We start from the raw sequence: 20,414 nt of genomic DNA, 5'->3' as shown, positions 1-20,414 counted from the left end.
ACAACCTACATATGGACAGTACCATAACAAATGATCTAATGATTCTGTTTCTTCGCTATATATATATATATATATATATATATATATATATATATATATATATATATATATATATATATAAAACATTATATTGGTTGCAAGACTTTTGTATAATAATTTAAATTGAAAAACTAAGTTTTATTTGGTGTATTAGTTCATGGTTTGTGGAATGGTTATTTGTAAAAACCAAATAGTCTGACAAATTGTATTTGACAGAATTTTCAAATACATATTTCAAATACTATTTTCAAACACCTGGTTTAAATGCATGGGAGTGTATATGCGTCAGTGTATTTGAGTATTTCAATATACTTTCAAAGTGCATTTCCACATACATTAAAATGTTCAACTACCTGTCTTTTCAAATAAAATATATCTGAATACTTACTTCAAATATATATGAAAGTAATTGAGACACTTGAAATAGTATTTGAACCCAGGTCTGATGGAGAATCTGGCACAATACACAGAGGTAAATCAGTGGTCCTGGAGAGCCAAAGTGTGTGCAGGTTTTTGAATCAGCCCAGCACTAACAGTTGCCTCCGTTAGGGTTGGCATAGCAACTCACCTGCCGGTAGAAGGTCGTGATAGGCTGAGGCGCTCCATGACAGGCAGGTAGAGAGAATCAGGCATCTTGTCACTTCGACATGCCTCGATGCTCAGGTACTTAAATATGTGAACTTTGCCTTTCATGCAGATCTAGAAAACAGATCATCAGTGGGTGAATTAGAGCAAGTAGATGATAGATACAAAAGTAGAAGGTACACAAATAGCTTAAACAGAACACACAGAGACATGCCCCATGATGAATGCTATATTCCATTGCTCCGTATGTCATGCCAAGCTGTGGAGACAGCCGTAGCCCCAGACCGACCTGTGCAGGGGGACTCTGTAGGGGGTTGTTCTCCAGCTGTAGGTTCTGGAGCTGGGCCATCTTCCTGTAGCTCACTGGGATGGTAGACACCTTGTTACAGGAAAAGTCAAACTTCACCAGGGGAAGCTCTGCCAAGTCTGAGGGACGAACACACAGCCCCTAGAGTTAGAGGAGTAATTGTTGTTGTTGTTTGTTTGTTTGTTTGTTTGTTTGTTTGTTTGTGTTTGTTTGTGTGTGTGTGTGTGTGTGTGTGTGTGTGTGTGTGTGTGTGTGTGTGTGTGTGTGTGTGTGTGTGTGTGTGTGTGTGTTTGTTCACTGGGATCATCAGACAGAACCTTTTCCCACTAGAAACCCACAGAGCCCAGCAGAGGCAGCCCTGATACTTCAAGACTCCCTCACTGCCAAAGTTCAACTAACGTGGACCTTGCCAAAAGTTAAAAATAAACTGGAGGAACGTATCCTAGGCGCTAAGCTCAGCACGAACCACTATGACCCAGTCAATATGAGAGAAGAGACATTGTTAGGAAACAGAAGAAAACCACAGACTTACATTGGAAAATACTGATAAAATAAATAGCAGCTATTAGGCTGGGTGTAACTGGTGTAGCTTTGTAGTATCACATGCATTTTATGGGAAAAATGGGATAAAGTATTCCCGAAATCAGATAGATAGAGAAAATAGACAGTGAGAGGTCAATGACAGAGAGTGAGAAAGAGTGAGAGAGAGTAACAGAGAAATAGTAACAAAGACAGAGCGAGAGATTCTCAGCAATGCTGTGCCAGCAACACATTCCCCAAGAGGTAGTAATTCAAGCAAAACAATTATGACTATCTCTCTGACAACCTTTTATAATTAAAATCCCTCTGAGACGACAGAGATAATCTTAGCTGGGAGGCCATGAAGGAGAGCCCCAAATATTATTTTTAAAACCAACCAGCAGAGTACACTACTTCTCTTAATTAGCTGAAATGAGAAAGTCTCTCACGTCCTCTTCCCTCAAGGTCACCCCTTAGAATAACTTCTATGAGGGATTTTTTTTACCATCATTCAGTATAAAAAGGGGGAAATCTCAACAATATTTTCAGCATCCATATCACCTACTGTATAGGTAACACCAAAAAAACAACAAAGAAACACTTTTTGGCAGGTCAACTACAATCATTTTGTGCCTTGGTGGCCCAGGAAGGGGGTCTCTCCAAAATACATTTAAGGAGTGATGCCCCAAAAGTTCAACAAACAATCTAAAACTCTATTTCCCAACATCCCCCATCCTCCCCAGGGCTCTCGTCCAATCCCCTGCCTCCACTCATATCCTCCACCCATGGGAGTCGAGCCGCCTGGCCAGATCCAGGCTCATCAATCAAACCCAGAGAGGATAGATGGAGCATCTGCAGCATGATCAGAAATCACAGACTGTAAATCTACAACAGAGACGCAGCCGGGGAAAATATGTAGGAAGAATGTTCAGAATAATACTCGTCCACCATTCAGACAACGAGAGGTTGCCAGGTTCTGACAGACGATGGGCGGCATCTCTGGGACTTAGAGAGCTCTCCTGTCACATACCTATCTTATTCTATAGCAGTGTTTCCCAACTCCAGTCCTCCAGTACCCCCAACAGCACACCTTTTGTTGTAGCCCCGGACAGGCACACCTGATTCAACTTGTCAACCTATCATCAAGCCCTCAATGAGCACACGTTTTCTGAGGGCTACAACAAAAGTGTGTGCTGTTGGAGGTACTTGAGGACTGGAATTGGGAAACACTACTCTGCTAGACGTCTCAACTCACAAAGACTAGTACTGCTCAATACCCCTGGGCCATGAGACATACCTGGAGACTGGATCATAGACATCATATATCTGTCTGTGAGATCTGTCTGGCTCTTATTTGGCTGGGCTTGCAATACAGCATGGAGTAGATTGATATTTTCTAGATGCACCTGTGGAAGTTTTCCTGTTCACAAGAGTTTAACCTCTTGTGAACAGAGGTTAAACTCACCTTCAGGAAGGACACAGAGCAGGTTCCTGCGGACGTTGAGTTCTCGGAGGGCCTTGAGTCGGCCGATGTGACGGGGCAGAGCAGTGATCTCATTACAGCTCACATCCTGTAGGGGGCACAACGCACAGGGTTAACTGAAACACATATATCACTTTCTGGTGCGTGTGCAGGATTTTGTTCTAGTCCTACTCAAACACACTTGATTCAACTAATCAAGGTAATGATGAGCAGCAGATTAGTAGAATCAGGTGCATTAGAGAAGGTCTGGTCTGTAAACCCAGTAGCTCTCCAGGAGGATGGTTGGTCACCCCTGGTGTACAGGAGCTAAGGTAAGGGGTTTATATTAGAGGTCGACCGATTATGATTTTTCAACGCCGGTACCGATACCGATTATTGGAGGGCCAAAAAGATCCGCTACCGATTAATCGGCCAATTTTTTTATTTGTAATAATGACAATTACAACAATACTGAATGAACACTTATTTTAACTTAATATAATACATCAATAAAATCAATTTAGCCTAAAATAAATAATGAAAAATGTTCAATTTGTTTTAAATAATGCAAAAACACAGTGTTGGAGAAGAAAGTAAAAGTGCATTATGTGCCATGTAAGAAAGCTAACGTTTAAGTTCCTTGCTCAGAAATGAGAACATATGAAAGCTGGTGGTTCCTTTTAACATGAGTCTTCAATATTCCCAGGTAAGAAGTTTTAGGTTGTAGTTATTATAGGAATTATAGGACTATTTCTCTCTGTACGATTTGTATTTCATATACCTTTGACTATTGGATGTTCTTATAGGCACTTTAGTATTGCCAGTGTAACAGTATAGCTTCCGTCCCTCTCCTCGCTCCTACCTGGGCTCGAACCAGGAACACATCGACAACAGCCACCCTCGAAGCAGCGTTACCCATGCAGAGCAAGGGGAACAACTACTCCAAGTCTCAGAGCGAGTGACGTTTGAAACGCTATTTGCGCGCACCCGCTAACTAGCTAGCCATTTCACATCGGTTACACCAGCCTAATCTTGGGAGTTGATAGGCTTGAAGTCATAAACAGCGCAATGCTTGAAGCACAGCGAAGAGCTGCTGGCAAAACGCACGAAAGTGCTGTTTGAATGAACGCTTACGAGCCTGCTGCTGCCTACCACCGCTCAGTCAGACTGCTCTATCAAATCATAGACTTAATTATAATATAATAAACACACAGAAATACGAGCCTTAGGTCATTATGGTCGAATCCAGAAACTATCATCTTGAAAACAAAACGTTTTTCCTTTCAGTGAAATACGGAACCGTTCCGTATTTTATCTAACGGGTGGCATCCCTAAGTCTAAATATTCCTGTTACATTGCACAACCTTCAATGTTATGTCATAATTACGTAAAATTCTGGCAAATTAGTTCGCAACGAGCCAGGCGGCCAAAACTGTTGCATATACCCTGAATCAGCCATTCCGATTAATTGGTCGACCTCTAGTTTATATGGCTCATGACACATCCCTATTACAGCCACACTGCTTCCTATTCCACTGGTCTAGCCTGTCTCCTCACATGGAGTCAAACAAAGTCTCCCCTCCTCCCCTGTTTCCTGTTTGCAGGCAGCGCTAGCTCCATTAGGGCTGGTTCCATTCATTTCACCCCTCAGTGAAGAACAGTACAGTTACGTAAGGCTAAGCTTGGCCAGGAACTTACACAGGAAACTAAGAGCTGAGTCTGACACTGGCATTTAGAGGGAGAGGGAGAGAAAGTCTTACCAGCTCCATGAGGCTCCTGAGCTGACCGATGGCCTCAGGTATACACACCAGCTTGTTGTTGCTGGCATTGAGGACTCGTAGGGGCAACCCACACAGGCAGGCTGGCAGAGCACACAGCTGGTTCCGACTGTGAACACACACAGCTATATATTATTACACACAGCCTGCGACAGCATGACGACTGACACTGAGAGATGCAGATCAGAGAGAGATGAATGGGATGTCCAAAGGGTCTACCATCTAGAGCTGACAAAGATCCATTTGGATGGAAACTCCAATAAAGGTGTCAGATGAGATGTGTGTTGGACCTTATTCATGGCTATATCCAATGGGAGGAAGACTTGTTAAGCAGCTTTTGTTTACATAGGAAAATAGACATTTTAATATTTTATAAACTAATTCAACTTAAGAGGGAGAAGGCAAAGAGAACTATCTACATTGTAACAATGTGTTGCATAATGGTATTCATATTTACATTACACGAGTCAGTGAGTCAGTGTTTATGACTGTTTGTGTCTAGTGTACTGTAAGAAACAGAATGCCCCATGGGGACAAACTACTCATTAGCTTTCCCATAAACACTTCCTCTCCCAGCACTGTAATGTACTTATGCAAAACATAAACACACACAACCTGAATCTCAATCTAGTTCAGTCCAGCATGACAAAACAGCCCCCAAACCCTCCAAAAACCCTTAATAAAAACAGGATTGTGGTTTTCCCTCCCTGGCTTACACTAGCAGTTAGCCAAAATGCTTTAAAACAATCCAAGTCCTTTCATAAACAGAGCAGAACACCTCCAAACAGTTTAAACCTCTCATAAAACAGGCTTCTGGTGTTCTGTCTCCGGGTTACAGATGCAGTTAGCCAGCACACGGCAGGGGGTTAGTGGCTGGGAGAGAGGCCTTTTAACATTGACAGAGCAGAGTATGAGCATAGTGGCTTACAGATGACCCTAGAGAAAATAAGTTCTCCACTCCACAACAAAGGCTACAAATTATCCTGGAAATGACCCATCAGTACACACACAAACATGCGCTTTGTTTTTCTATCCTCGTGGAGACCGAAAATATATTTACATTCAGAATCCTACTTTCCCTAAACCCTAACCCTAACCCAAACCTAACCCTAAACCTAATTGTAACCCTAACCCTATCCCCTAAACTTAAAATAGCCTTTGTCCTCATGGGACATGGGAAATGTACCACGAGGGAGAATTTTCCTTGTTTTACTTATGGGGACTTTAGGTCCCCACAAGGATAGAAGAACCAACCCATTGACACATACACACAGACACACACACATGCAAAACCATGAGACTGCGAAACTCCTCTGATATTCCGGAAATTAAATCAAATTGAGTTTATCCAGCTGTTCCCACACACACAGTGGGTTCCTGTGTGTGTGTGTGTGTGTTTGCTGTGGGTTCCTGTGTGTGTATGTTTGTGTGTGTGCCTGCATGATTTCAAGTTCGCATGCATGTGTTGTAGTGTTGCATCAGCTCTAGCTGTATCACTGTGCAGTCCAGGGGCTTGCCAAAGGCTCCACAAAGCCAGAGATGTCAAACACTGTCTCCGTCTCTGATCCAAGAGATTACAGACGGAATGAGAATGTATAGACAACACTGGCTGAATCCAATAATGTTAGCTAAGTGTGATGGGTCTGCACTCAAAAAGATAAAGCTTACTTCATAGTGTACACAGACGTTTCAACTTTGCAGCCTTCTTCAGTGTGTAGGTAAAATCGTTTTCATTCAAAACAGCATTAGCTAGCGTTAGCTAACTGTGTTAGCGGAATGGAACCCCCTGTGGAGTAGTAACATAACAACACAGACCAAGAGAGAGGAGCTAGGAGCTGTCAGCAAGGACCACACAAGAACCACATCACATCATTAGGCAAAAACACAATCATAAGGAGCACACACTACACTCCCACTACACTGCACTGCAGCTAGCACAACAGCACATGCAATAGAGCAACAAGCTAGCATTACAATAGTTCACAGTAAAAGCTGACTGCCTAAATAAAAGCTAACAGAATGAAAGAAAGTCACACTAAAACACAGCAATAGAAATCAGCAAACTCCATGACACAACATGATAACAACAGCTGGCAGCTCCAAACAGCCTTCATCTCATTTCCTAGACAACTTCAAAATAAGGTTGCTGTTTTTTCACAAGTGCCAAAGCTCTATCTACACTAGTGGTCTAGATACTGTAGTTACTGTACCACCAACTGAGCTTTGCTCTTCCCGGGGGATATCCCTGAAGTAGACCTATGGTCTCTTGAGTCTTCTCAAGTATCCCGTGTGGATAGGGCAAGTACCCCTGGTGGCCCAAGTACCCCTGGTGGTCCAAGTCTCCTAGTGGTCCTAGTACCCCTGGTTGTCCTAGTATCCCTGGTTGTCCTAGTACCCCTAGTGGTCCTAGTACCCCTGGTTGTCCTAGTATCCCTGGTTGTCCTAGTATCCCTGGTTGTCCTAGTACCCCTGGTTGTCCTAGTATCCCTGGTTGTCCTAGTATCCCTGGTTGTCCTAGTACCCCTGGTTGTCCTAGTACCCATAGTGGTCCTAGTACCCCTGGTTGTCCTAGTATCCCTGGTTGTCCTAGTATCCCTGGTTGTCCTAGTACCCATAGTGGTCCTAGTACCCATAGTGGTCCTAGTACCCATAGTGGTCCTAGTATCCCTGGTTGTCCTAGTACCCCTGGTTGTCCTAGTACCCATAGTGGTCCTAGTACCCATAGTAGTCCTAGTACCCCTGGTTGTCCTAGTACCCCTGGTTGTCCTAGTACCCATAGTGGTCCTAGTACCCCTGGTTGTCCTAGTACCCCTGGTTGTCCTAGTACCCCTGGTGGTCCTAGTACCCATAGTGGTCCTAGTACCCATAGTAGTCCTACCACCCCTGGTTGTCCTAGTATCCCTGGTTGTCCTTACCCCTAGTGGTCCTAGCACCCCTGGTTGTCCTAGCACCCCTGGTTGTCCTTACCCCTAGTGGTCCTAGTACCCCTGGTTGTCCTAGCACCCCTGGTTGTCCTAGTACCCCTGGTTGTCCTAGTACCCCTGGTTGTCCTAGTACCCCTAGTCCTGGTTGTCCTAGTATCCCTGGTTGTCTAGTCCTGGTTGTCCTAGTATCCCTGGTTGTCCTAGTATCCCTGGTTGTCCTAGTATCCCTGGTTGTCCTAGTACCCCTAGTGGTGCTAGTACCCCTGGTTGTCCTAGTACCCCTGGTTTTCCTAGTATCCCTGGTTTTCCTAGTATCCCTGGTTGTCCTAGTATCCCTGGTTGTCCTAGTACCCCTAGTGGTCCTAGTATCCCTGGTTGTCCTAGTATCCCTGGTTGTCCTAGTACCCGTAGTGGTCCTAGTACCCATAGTGGTCCTAGTACCCCTAGTGGTCCTAGTATCCCTGGTTGCCCTAGTATCCCTGGTTGTCCTAGTACCCCTGGTTGTCCTAGTACCCCTGGTTTTCCTAGTATCCCTGGTTGTCCTAGTATCCCTGGTTGTCCTAGTACCCCTAGTGGTCCTAGTATCCCTGGTTGTCCTAGTATCCCTGGTTGTCCTAGTACCCGTAGTGGTCCTAGTACCCATAGTGGTCCTAGTACCCCTAGTGGTCCTAGTATCCCTGGTTGTCCTAGTACCCCTGGTTGTCCTAGTACCCCTGGTTGTCCTAGTATCCCTGGTTGTCCTAGTACCCCTGGTTGTCCTAGTACCCCTGGTTGTCCTAGTACCCCTGGTTGTCCTAGTATCCCTGGTTGTTCTAGTACCCCTGGTTGGGAACCACTGATCTAGAGAACAAAGAGCTTTCATTCTCTTTCCACCATGATACAGGCCAGTAACAGGACGATCCTAAAAATAAAGCAGTCCTTTTTATGTGTTCCTGGTGCAGACATGGAGAGCGTTCTCTATTTCCTGTTTTGACTGCGATATGAAAAGCTACACATTTAAATGAGACTATCTGTCGGTGTCTCCATGGCATCCAATAACATTCCTGTGTAGGGGTGTAAAACACATCCCCTGGTGCTGTCACTGGGGCACTCACATCACATTATACTCAGACACACACGCACGCACGTTACACTACATCAGCTAACGCCAACTGAGGCTCAGTGATGAGAAGATAAACTAGCCATCCTCTCCCTTCAGATGTAGCATTTAGATGACTAATTCAATTAATCACTTATTAAATTACTAATTAACTTAACCTGAGCGATATGCCCGCAACACAACATGCGTATATTCATGCATGCGCATCTCTGTCTGTCTGTCTGTCTGTCTGTCTGTCTGTCTGTCTGTCTGTCTGTCTGTCTGTCTGTCTGTCTGTCTGTCTGTCTGTCTGTCTGTCTGTCTGTCTGTCTGTCTGTCTGTCTGTCTCTGTCTGTCTGTCTGTCTGTCTGTCTGTATTAGAGATATGACTAACGTACTTGCCTCAGTTACACGGTGGTGTGAGCATGAATGAAGAGATTAGAGACATGAAGTACAGAGACTACTGAGCTTGTCTCAGGTTGATGATGCGTACAGCCGGCAGTAAAAAAAACAGGTTAGCACTGATATGATGACTCTTTCTCTCTCCCTTTATGTCTCTCTCTCCTTCTCCCTACATATCTGTCTCTCTCTCTCTTCCCTTCTTTCTCTCTCGCTCACTCTCTCTCTCTCTCTGTCGGTCTCTGTCGATAGCTAGATAAAGAAGGAGTGGACACTGGCGAAAGATAGAATGAAACAGTTAGAGTGACCTGGGTATGAGATCATGGCGTATTACACAAACACAGACAGACAGGATGTGTTGTTGCCTTGTGGTCCTGCCATGAGGATGGAAGTGGTGACATCAGCCTGTTGAGAGGTGTCGTGATGCGTGAATGCTAACAAGCATGTCGGCCCTGGGGAACAGTTGGCACCAAACACCTGGGTCTTAACAAGCCCTGGGCCAAACTGACAACTGCTAATGTAACAGGGTTGGTTATGTTTCCACTTGCCTATAAAGAAATGTGTACTTAATGTTCAAGCATTCGTATTGGTTGGTTCAACTGATGACACTAAGGTGTGTTGTGATTGGCCCCGCTTGCAGATAGGGGGAGATCGCGAACGTCAGGTCTTCCCAGTATGAAAATGTGATGCAAGGGGTAGGTCACGTTCTGAATACTGTTTTATATTTTATATTTTACAATGTGTTCAAGTTTGCTGTACGTTACGGATTTATACATGTGTGAGTATATGGTACCTGTTAGGGATTGAGGGGCTTTCTGGGATGTGCTTTGGCATATGATTGCTGTAGATAAGTGTTAGCTAGCATACATCGTTGTAATGGTCACATAAGCCCACTGCTAACACAGTTGTCTTCATGCTACAGCTTTTGTCATCGACAGCCATCAGTACCATTAAGCCCTGCACAACTAACGTGCTGTTTCTCATTTAACAACAGGTATTTACACATGTTATATTTTGTATTGTATTTTTGTATTTTGTGACGCAGTATGAAAATGTGATGCAAGGGCTTTTGTCATCGACAGCCATCAGTACCATTAAGCCCTGCACAACTACCGTGCTGTTTCTCATTTAACAACAGGAATAAATGATGCTCAACTGGGACCGCTGGCTGATGTGATTTATTAGGAAAAAAAAAACACAACGCAAGGAGAGTACGCTATACATCTGTTACACTAACTGTTAACCCTCTGCTGCTTATCAAATATCAACTGACATCTAATGTATTTAACCCATTACTGAACCAATAATGGCACCTCATAGGGATATCTGTGCAAACACAACTTTAAGGATCAACCACTGATACTCAGCAACTCTTGGAAAAAGATTGGAGGTGTTTCTAATATCATTGAAAACGAATGTGTTTCTCACTCAACACAGTCACCTGTTAACAGTAGGTCCAAGTCTTACCTGAGGTTTAAGGAGGTGAGTGACTGTAGGTTGATGATGGTGTCAGGAATAGTTTTGATACAGTTGTGATAGAGGTTCAGCGATTCCAAGGCGACCAAGTGACACACCTCCGAGGGGACCTCCGCCAAACGATTCCTTGACAGGTCTGACGAGAGGGAGAGAGAGAAAGAAATGGGAAGAAGAGACAGATATCACCTGCAGTTGTATACTAGTGCCACTAGGTGTCTCTCTCCCAAGCTCAGTACCTCCATACAACCCAGTTTACCAACAGGGAGAGAATAGCCTTAGAGGGGGACTGAGCTAAGCTGTCCAAGGCTACAGGTTAGCACAAGACTTCCTGTATTCTTGGCTACGGTCTCACAACAGCGAATAACAGTGATATCAGTTAGCTACTATGTTCACTGTTCAGATTAGCTCCACTCCACTGCTGCCCATTGTTCCACGGTGATTTAGTGAATTCAACTGTGATGTCCTAAAACACTCACGTCTATATGGAAACCTGTATGACGTCATGGACACCACAATGGAAGGAAGTTCAGTTAAAAACAGCAACACTCAGAATCAAAATGTTACCCATAGTTGATCTTCCGTTCAAGCAAAACAGCTTCAGTGTGACTCAAAGGCCTGCTAGCACTAGTAGCGCTGAATGGAAATAATGAGGACTGAGGCCTGAAAATAACATCACAATGTGTGTGAGTGTGCATGTGTGCTTATATGTGTGTAGTATCTGTGTATCACAGGAGGCTGCTGAGGGGAGGACGGCTCATAATAATGGCTGAAACGGAGCGAATGGAATGGCATCAAACACCTGGAAACGAAGTTTGATGTATTGGATACCATTCCACTGATTCTGTTTCAGTCATTAACACAAGCCCATCCTCCCCAATTACGGTGCCACCAACCTCCTGTGGGGTGTATTTATAAAGACAAATCACCTACAGTGAATCTAGCATCACATTACGACCACCTCATACTATACTACACATCTAATGAGAGACAGCTCCTGTTACGCTACAACAACATTAACACCATGGATGTTACCTGAGGGTGGCTTGGTATGGCATGACAGACAAATTAAGGCTCAAGCTGAGACACATATTAGGGTGTGGGGACGTGTGCATCTATGTGTGTGTGAGTGTGTGTTTGCAGGGCAGGCATTATGGGCTATACAACGGTCATGTGATGCAACACTGATGATAACATGGCCTAGGGCAAATCCCCCCCAGGGTCAATCCCGACCTCAGCTACCCCAGACTGAAGTGTTTCCAGAAAGCAGACTTTTACAGCTCTCTTTCTCACTTTCTCTCTCTCTCTCTCTCTCTCTCCTTTACAGCTCTCTCTCTTTCTCCCTCTCTCTTATACAGCTCTCTGAGGACCTCATATTTCCACTGAACCGCAGCTGAACCGCATCTCCCTGTGAAACAGAACTAACAACCCCTCCACCATCCCTCCTCATTTCCTACCTCCCACTCTCTCCTCCCTCTTTCTTGCTCTCCCTCATTTTCCCTCTTTCCATCTCTCACTGCAGAGTTAGCCATCAACCCTCACACACTCAGTCAGCACATAGTTTAAATACATAGGCACACATAGGGGCCTAGTTAGTTTTAGACCTACAGTATATACTTACTTACGCAGACAGACACACTCAAACACAAATGTGTTTTGAAAGTGTGTGTAATGTCTGAAACACACAGAAGCCAATCAGTCAATACACAGCATGCTGAAAACTCCCCCAGAACCAGTACAGGAAATGAAGGGAACACCCTTAACACCCTAGCTATACGATCAGATGGGCAGACACGTATACATGTAGCCTACACAAACCCACGCAGAGAGGTATCCTGGTTAGGCTCGGAGTGGCCTATGTGATGGAGAGGAAGCAGTGTGTGTGTAGGCTGTAACCAGTGTCATTATGAGTTATCAGAGACCAGACCTCTTTCACCAACATCTCCCTACAGAGAGCACTCAGAAACACGTTACATCATTTCCACTCCTCCTTTATGTCAGACATTTGTAATGTCTTTATTCTTTTGGAACTTCTGTCCTAGAACAGGTGTAGTACTAGCTTTAGGTAAGACACACTGACATAAGACTCACCAGACAGAGCATCTGTGAATTCTAGGAATGGGGTCAATGCCTGGTTGATGGACTCAAGAACATCTATATCTGTATAAGTGTGAGCTTATAAGTGCCAGGTCTTCTTGTCACTGGACATGACCTGTGAAATGGCTTTCTCCTGCTCTAGTACTCTTTACACCATGTTTTGACGTGATCCCCAGCTGGTAGGTGACTCGGTCACCAACTTGTGCTGGGGTAGGTGATGTTCTTTTTGAGCAACTGCCAGCTCGCTCTTCTTTTTCCACCAATAGGAAAAGGCACCTACCACTTTCTTACATACTCCAAATGCTCGATCCACCCATTTGTCTCTACCCACTCTCTCTAAGAGAAATCAAGAGATTTTAATAAAACATTTAAATCACAATAATCCCTTTAGTTATGTACAAATGTAATATCTAACTTAATGAGTTGATGAAAAAAAAATCACATTTAGTTTAATCTAACCAATCACTTCAATATACACAATTGACAAGGTTACTTACCAATGGCCAAGTGCAGACAATGTCCAAAACATTGTAGTCAGGTCCATTTGTTGATTTGAGCGGCCTTCACCACGTTCACACCACTATCCTTTGTTATGCAGACCTGTCTGTCTTGACTGAGTCCCCAGGAGGCGAGAGCGTCAATGATCCCCTCTGCTATAGCTTCAGTTGAACCCTTTTTATCAATAATTTCTTCGTTGGAAGCTGCTCCTTCTCCATGGCTATCACTGACACTGTTTTTGCCTACATCACTCATTTTTCGTGGTTAATAGTGGCTCCTCCATCACTCGAGGTGCTAAGTGCTTTTTAGTGGGCGTATACCTCTCCACGTGCATATTGTCACTTCTCTGCATGTTTCTGCTGCGTCAGAGGTGAAATGGACTGCTGTAACCTAATTATTCTATATCGACATTATCGAAAATGAATCTAAAAGTTTTTTATCGTTATTGAGGGAAGTAATTACCTTGATAATTATTTATATTGATTTATCGCCCAGCCCTACCCAACCCCCACTATTACACCCGCCCAAACCCCATCCTGCGACCTAAGAGGCATGTATCAGATGCTCAACATGCTCTGCTCACACCTACTGTGATGGTCCGGGCCTAAACCACACAAAAACAACACTAGACATTACGGAACAGAAAGCTTTTACTATCTCATACAAGGTCTGAGGTCATCTGCCTTTGGCCTAAAGAGCAGGAACCCAGACTTCATCAAAGAAATTGGAAATACAGACATTGTCATCCTACAAGAAACATGGTATAATGGAGACAGACCCAATGGTTGCCCTCTAGGTTACAGAGAGCTGGTAGTCCCATCCACCAAAATACCAGGTGTGAAACAGGGAAGAGACTCAGGGCGTATGCTAATTTGGTATAGAGCAGACCTAACACACACTATTAAATTAGTCAAAAGAGGAACATTTTACAGAAATTAATAAGGAAATGATCTCAACTGAGAAAAATGTCCTCATGTGTGGTCAATATATTTAAATGTATCGAAATGATAAATAAATCTAAATGATGACAGCTTCTCCATCCTAGAGGGGAGATCAACAATTTTCAGGCTCAGGGACATGTACTAGTCTGTGGTGACCTAAATGCCAGAACTGGACAAGAACCCAACACCCTCAGCGAGACAAACACCTACCTGGAGGTGACAGCATTCCTTCCCCCATATGCCCCCCTGGACACAACTACGACAACATAACAAACAAAAACGTGTCACAACTCCTGCAGCTCTGTCGGACACTGGGTATGTACATAGTCAATGGTAGGCTTCGAGGGGGCTCCAATGGTAGGTACACCTATAGCTCATCTCTTGGCAGTAGCACTGTAGACTACTTTATCACTGACCTCAACCCAGAGTCTCTTAGAGCGTTCACAGTCAGTCCACTGACACCCCTATCAGATCACAGCAAAATCACACTCTAATTGAACAGAGCTATGCTCAAATCACAAGACATAAAAGCCAAAGGAACTGAATACTATTAAGAAATGCTATAGATGGAAGGAAAATAGTGTGGAAAACTACCAAAAAACCATTAGGCAACAACAAATTCAATCCCTTCTAGACAATTCCCTGGACAAAGTTTTCACTGTAATAGTGAAGGTGTAAACTTGGCAATAGAAAGCTTTCAAGCAGACAACCTAAGAAAATGAACAACAATGACAAATGGTTTGATGTATAATGCAAAAGCCTAAGAAAGAAATTGAGAAACCTATCCAACCAAAAACATAGAGACCTACAAAACCTGAGCCTACACCTTCACTATGGTGAATCACTAAAAGCAATATAGAAATACATTACGGAAAAAGAAGGAGCAGCACATCAGAAATCAGCTCAATGTAACTGAAGAATCCATAGAATTTAACCGGGAAAATTGGAAAACTCTAAACAAACAACAACACAAAGCGCTATCTATCCAAAACGGAGATGTATGGATAAACCACATTTCCAATCATTTTGGCTCTATAACAAAGAACAAACAGCAAAAACATATACATGAGCAAATGCAAATCTCAGAATCAACTATTAAAGACTACCAGAACCCACTGGATTCTCTAATTACATTGAATGAACTACAAAATAAAATACAAACCCTCCAACCCAAAAATGCCTGATGGTATCCTGAATGGAATTATAAAATATACAGACCATAAATTCCAATTGGCTATACTTAAACTCTTTAACATCATCCTCAGCTCTGGCATCTTCCACAATATTTGGAACCAAGGACTGATCACCCCAATCCACAAAAGTGGAGACAAATTTGACCCCAATAACTACCAGGGGATATGCGTCAACAGCAACCTTGGGACAATCCTTGGCATTATCATTAACAGCAGACTCACACATTTCTTCAGCAAAAACAATGTACTGAGCAAGTGTCAAATTGGCTTTTTACCAAAGTACGTACAACAGACCACGTATTCACCCTGCACACCCTAATTGACAAACAAACCAAAACAAAGGCAGTCTTCTCATGCTTTGTTGATTTCAAAAAAGCTTTCAACTCAATTTGGCACGAGGGTCTGCTATCCTCCACCAAATTCCACAGCGGGTGCGAGACCTGCTGAGGCCTACAAGCCACAGTGTCTCGCACCCACTATGAAATTTGGTGGAGGATCGGTGATGATCTGGGGGTGCTTCCGCAAAGCTGGAATCGGACAGATTTGTCTTTGTGAATGACACATGAATCAAGCCACATGTACAAGGTTGTCCTGGAAGAAAACTTGCTTCCTTCTGCTCTGACATTATTCCCCAAATCTGAGGATAGTTTTTTCCAGCAGGACAATGCTCCATGCCACACATCCAGGTCAATCAAGGTGTGGATGGAGGACCACCAGATCAAGACCCTGTCATGGCCAGCCCAATCTCCAGACCTTGAACACCATTGAAAACCTATGGAATGTGATCAAGAGGATGACGGACGGTCACAAGCCATCAAACAAAGCCTGAGCTGCTTGAATATTTGCGACAGGAGTGGCATAAAGTCACCCAACATCAATGTAAAAGACTGGTGGAGAGCATGCTAAGATGCATGAAAGCTGTGATTAAAAATCTGGGTTATTCCACCCAATATTGATTTGTGAACTCTTCCTAAGTTAAAACATTAGTATTGTGTTGTTTAAAAATGAATATGAACTTATTTTCTTTGCATTATTTGAGGTCTGACAACACTGCATCTTTTTTGTTATTTTGACCAGTTGTGATTTTCTGCAAATAAATGCTCTAAATGACAATATTTTTATTTGGAATTTGGGAGAAATGCTGTCAGTAGTTTATAGAATAAAACAAAAATGTTAATTTTACCCAAACACATACCTATAAATAGTAAAACCAGAGAAACTGATAATTTTTCAGTGGTCTCAATTTTTCCAGAGCTGTAGATCAATGAATTGGCGAGGGCACTAGAACAGTCTGCAGCACCTGGCCTCACCCTATTAGAATCTGAAGTCAAATGTCTACTGTTTGCCAATGATCTGGTGCTTCTGTCCCCAACCAAGGAGGGCCTACAGCAGCACCTAGATCTTTTGCACAGATTCTGTCACAGATTCTGGGCCCTGACAGTAAATCTCAGTAAGACTAAAATAATGGTGTTCCAAAAAAGGTCCAGTAGCCAGGACACCATTGCCCTAGGGCACACAAAAAAAACTCTACATACCTCGGCCTAAACATCAGCACTACAGGTATCTTCACAAAGCTGTGAACGATTTGAGAGACAAGGCAAGAAGGGCCTTCTATGCCATCAAAAGGAACATAAAATTGGACATCCCAATTAGGATCTGGCAAAAAAATATGTGAATCAGTTATAGAACCCTTTGCCCTTCATGGTTGTGAGGTCTGGGGTCCGCTCACCAACCAAGAATTCACAAAATGGGACAAAAACCAAATTGAGACTCTGCGTGCAGAATTCTGCAAAAGTATAATCCGTGTACAACGTAAAACACAAAATAATGCATGCAGAGAAGAATTAGGCCGATACCCGCTAATTATCAAATCCAGAAAAGAGAAGTTAAATTCTACAACCACCTAAAAGGAAGTGATTTCCAAACCTTCTATAACAAAGCCATTACCGACAGAGAAATTTACCTGGAGAAAAGCCCCCTAAGCAAGCTGGTCCTGGGGCTCTGTCAACAAACACAAACAGACCCCACAGAGCCCCAGGACAGCAACACAATTAGACCCAACCAAATCATGAGAAAACAAAAAGATAATTCCTTGACACATTGGAAAGCATTTACAAAAAAACTGAGCAAACTAGAATGCTATTTGGCCCTAAACAGAGAGTACCCAGTGCCAGAATATCTGACCACCGTGACTGACCCAAAATTAAGGAAATCTTTGACTATGTACAAACTCAGTGAGCATAGCCTTGCTATTGAGAAAGGCTGCCGAAGGCAGACCTGGCTCTCAAGAGAAGACAGGCTATGTGCACACTGCCCACAAAATGAGTTGGAAACTGAGCTGCACTTCCTAATCTCCTGCCAAATCTATGACCATAGACACATATTTCCCTCAGATTACACAGACCTACAAAGAATTTGAAAACAAATCCAATTTTGATAAACTCCCATATGTATTGGGTGAAATACCACAGTGTGCAATCACAGCAGCAAGATTTGTGACCTGTTGCCACAAGAAAAGGGAAACCAGTGAAGAACAAACACCATTGTAAGTACAACCTATATTTATGTTTATTTATTTTCCCTTTTGTACTTTAACTATTTGCACATCATTACAACACTGTATATATTAATATTTTGGAACTTTTGTGAGTGTAATGTTAACTGTTCATTATTTCACTTTTGTTTATTATCTATTTCACTTGTTTTGGCAATGTAAACATATGCCAATAAAGCCCCTTAAATATAATTTGAATTGAATGAGAGAGAAGAGAGAGAGTCTGTACTTGTGTGTGTGATTGTTTGTTTTCCAGCACACTCATAGGCATGGAACAAAATCAAATCAAATTTTATTTGTCACATACACATGGTTAGCAGATGTTAATGCGAGTGTAGAGAAATGCTTGTGCTTCTAGTTCCGACCATACAGTAATATCTAACAAGTAATCTGACCTAACAATTCCACTACAACTACCTTATACACATACAAGTGTAAAGGAATGAATAAGAATATGTACATAAAAATATATGAATGAGTGATGGCCGAACGGCATAGGCAAGATGCAGTAGATGGTATAGAGTACAGTATATACATATGAGATGAGTAATGTAGGGTATGTAAACATTATATAAAGTGGCATTGTTTAAAGTGGCTAGTGATACACATCTGTGTGTGGGAGAGGAGAGAAGACGGTAAGAGGGGGAGAGAGAAAAGAAAGACGACAGCGGGCTGACTGCTGTATGCTACAGTATTTGTGTCTAAAGAACCACAGGCTCCATCTGGAAAGAAAGAGAGAGAGAGAGAGAGAGAGAGAGAGAGAGAGAGAGAGAGAGAGAGAGAGAGACAGCACACACACAGCTGATGGTTGGATGGGGAAATAGAAGGAGAGGAGAAGCACAGATAAGACGGACAGGTGGAGGTGAAGGGGTGAATCACTGTGCCTCAAGGTGGTCTCCTAGTCTGACACCCGTGACCTAAATATACCCTCCTCCCCCACACACACAACAGGATTTCCGTTAGCCGGTGTTAGCCAGCATTAGGCCGTAATTTTTTGGGGAAAAGCTGATGAATAAAATTGCCGCTTGTCAATTGTCTGGGAGAAAAAGAAAAACTCCCATTGTGAAATACCAGTCGATGTAAAAACGTTTGACTGGTCATGCTTATTGGTCTATAGGTTAATTTGCATAATTTAGTGGAATCAAATTGGCACGTTTGTACAGTATATTCGTTATGTAGGCCTATCTTATTTATCATCACACGCTGCTGCTACAGCATCTCAAACAGGAAGGCAGGCTTCATCAGCGCATCACATTTCACTATATCCGTGGAAGCAATTATTTTATATAAACTTTCTTTCATTGTCTAGTAGCCAATGGCATAATCCTAGTCATATTAGCAACCCATGCTAGTTGTTGCATATTAGAACTCCCCTCTCTCTAAATTTCTAATGGATATTTTCATCTCTGTCACATGAAACCACTCACATGTTCAGTAAGTTTTTAACAATAGTTTTTTCCCACTAATTGCATTACCTAACGAACATTCGCGCATAGCCTACTGCCTTGTGCACATTGCTTCCCTTATAATGTGAAGAAATATTAGTTTATAAACATTTTAAGCTAAGCTTTCTAATCTCTTGCATCAGACTCATTGCTTTTACAGTTTTTTTTATGTTGCCTAGGCCTACTGGTTGTACGAATTTGGGATCTATCGTCCCACAACTGTCCCAGAGTCTGTTTGGAATAGGCTATTTCTTTCTCGACAAGCTGACCAATAGAATAGGTCAACTTTTCTACTATGGGGGATAGTAGATTGGTATAGGCTAGTGATGTTGCTGTTCGTTACTGGTCTTATTGGCTGAGGAAAAGTAAATGTGGACAGTTGTTCTAACATCTTCAAAGTGCACATCAGAATTCAGTAAGAAGGACCGCACATCGTTGCATCCTGGACTTGCATGTTCTGTTAATAAGAACTACCATATTCTAAAAGTGATTTCTGCCATTCTGAGCACCGTGGGTGGCCGCCCTAATCAGGTTTTGCACCCAATGCATATGGGTCTGGTAAATTTCTCAAATTTCTGGTAAATGAAAATACTGCCGGTCAAATGTCTGGTGCCACATTTTCCTAAAGGAAACCCTGACGCGCGCGCACACACACACACACACACACACACACACACACACACACACACACACACACACACACACACACACACACACACACACACACACACACACACACACACACACACACACACACACACACACACACACACACACACACACACACACACACACACACACACACACACACACAAAGCCTCTAGCAGTCTCTCGACCTGACACACTTTATGATTAGTGTGTGTGTGGGGTGAGTATGTAGGAGTACCATATGCTAACCCAAAAGCAAAAAAATAAAAACATTCTTCTTCACACACACACATGCTCAAGGCCCATGCTCAAGGGTGAGATGTTTCAGTATCCTACCCCACTGCCCTTTACATGACCTCAGAGTGCTGGGAAACACACACACACACACACACACACACACACACACACACACACACACACACACACACACACACACACACACACACACACACACACACACACACACACACACAC

The 20,414-nt window shown here is 43.0% G+C and overlaps 1 protein-coding gene across 6 annotated transcripts in view; it reads right to left on the bottom strand.

Moving 5' to 3' along the window:
* Positions 1-20,414, bottom strand: part of LOC106582244 (leucine-rich repeat and calponin homology domain-containing protein 1) — a 102,422-nt gene that overhangs the window by 43,070 nt on the left and 38,938 nt on the right. For all 6 annotated transcript variants that reach the window (XM_014165114.2, XM_014165116.2, XM_014165118.2 and 3 more), the window contains exons 2-6: positions 10,559-10,703; positions 4,673-4,799; positions 2,916-3,021; positions 914-1,050; positions 608-738 (exon numbers count right to left, since the gene is read on the bottom strand). In XM_014165114.2, the coding sequence (XP_014020589.1) occupies positions 608-738; positions 914-1,050; positions 2,916-3,021; positions 4,673-4,799; positions 10,559-10,703 (646 nt within the window). The remainder of the gene's footprint in view (positions 1-607; positions 739-913; positions 1,051-2,915; positions 3,022-4,672; positions 4,800-10,558; positions 10,704-20,414) is intronic.

Source organism: Salmo salar, chromosome ssa21 (genome assembly GCF_905237065.1).
Source record: "Salmo salar chromosome ssa21, Ssal_v3.1, whole genome shotgun sequence".
Classification (NCBI taxonomy): domain Eukaryota; kingdom Metazoa; phylum Chordata; class Actinopteri; order Salmoniformes; family Salmonidae; genus Salmo; species Salmo salar.
Note: the sequence above shows the minus strand (reverse complement) of the source record. Positions and strands in the feature narration are given on the sequence as shown.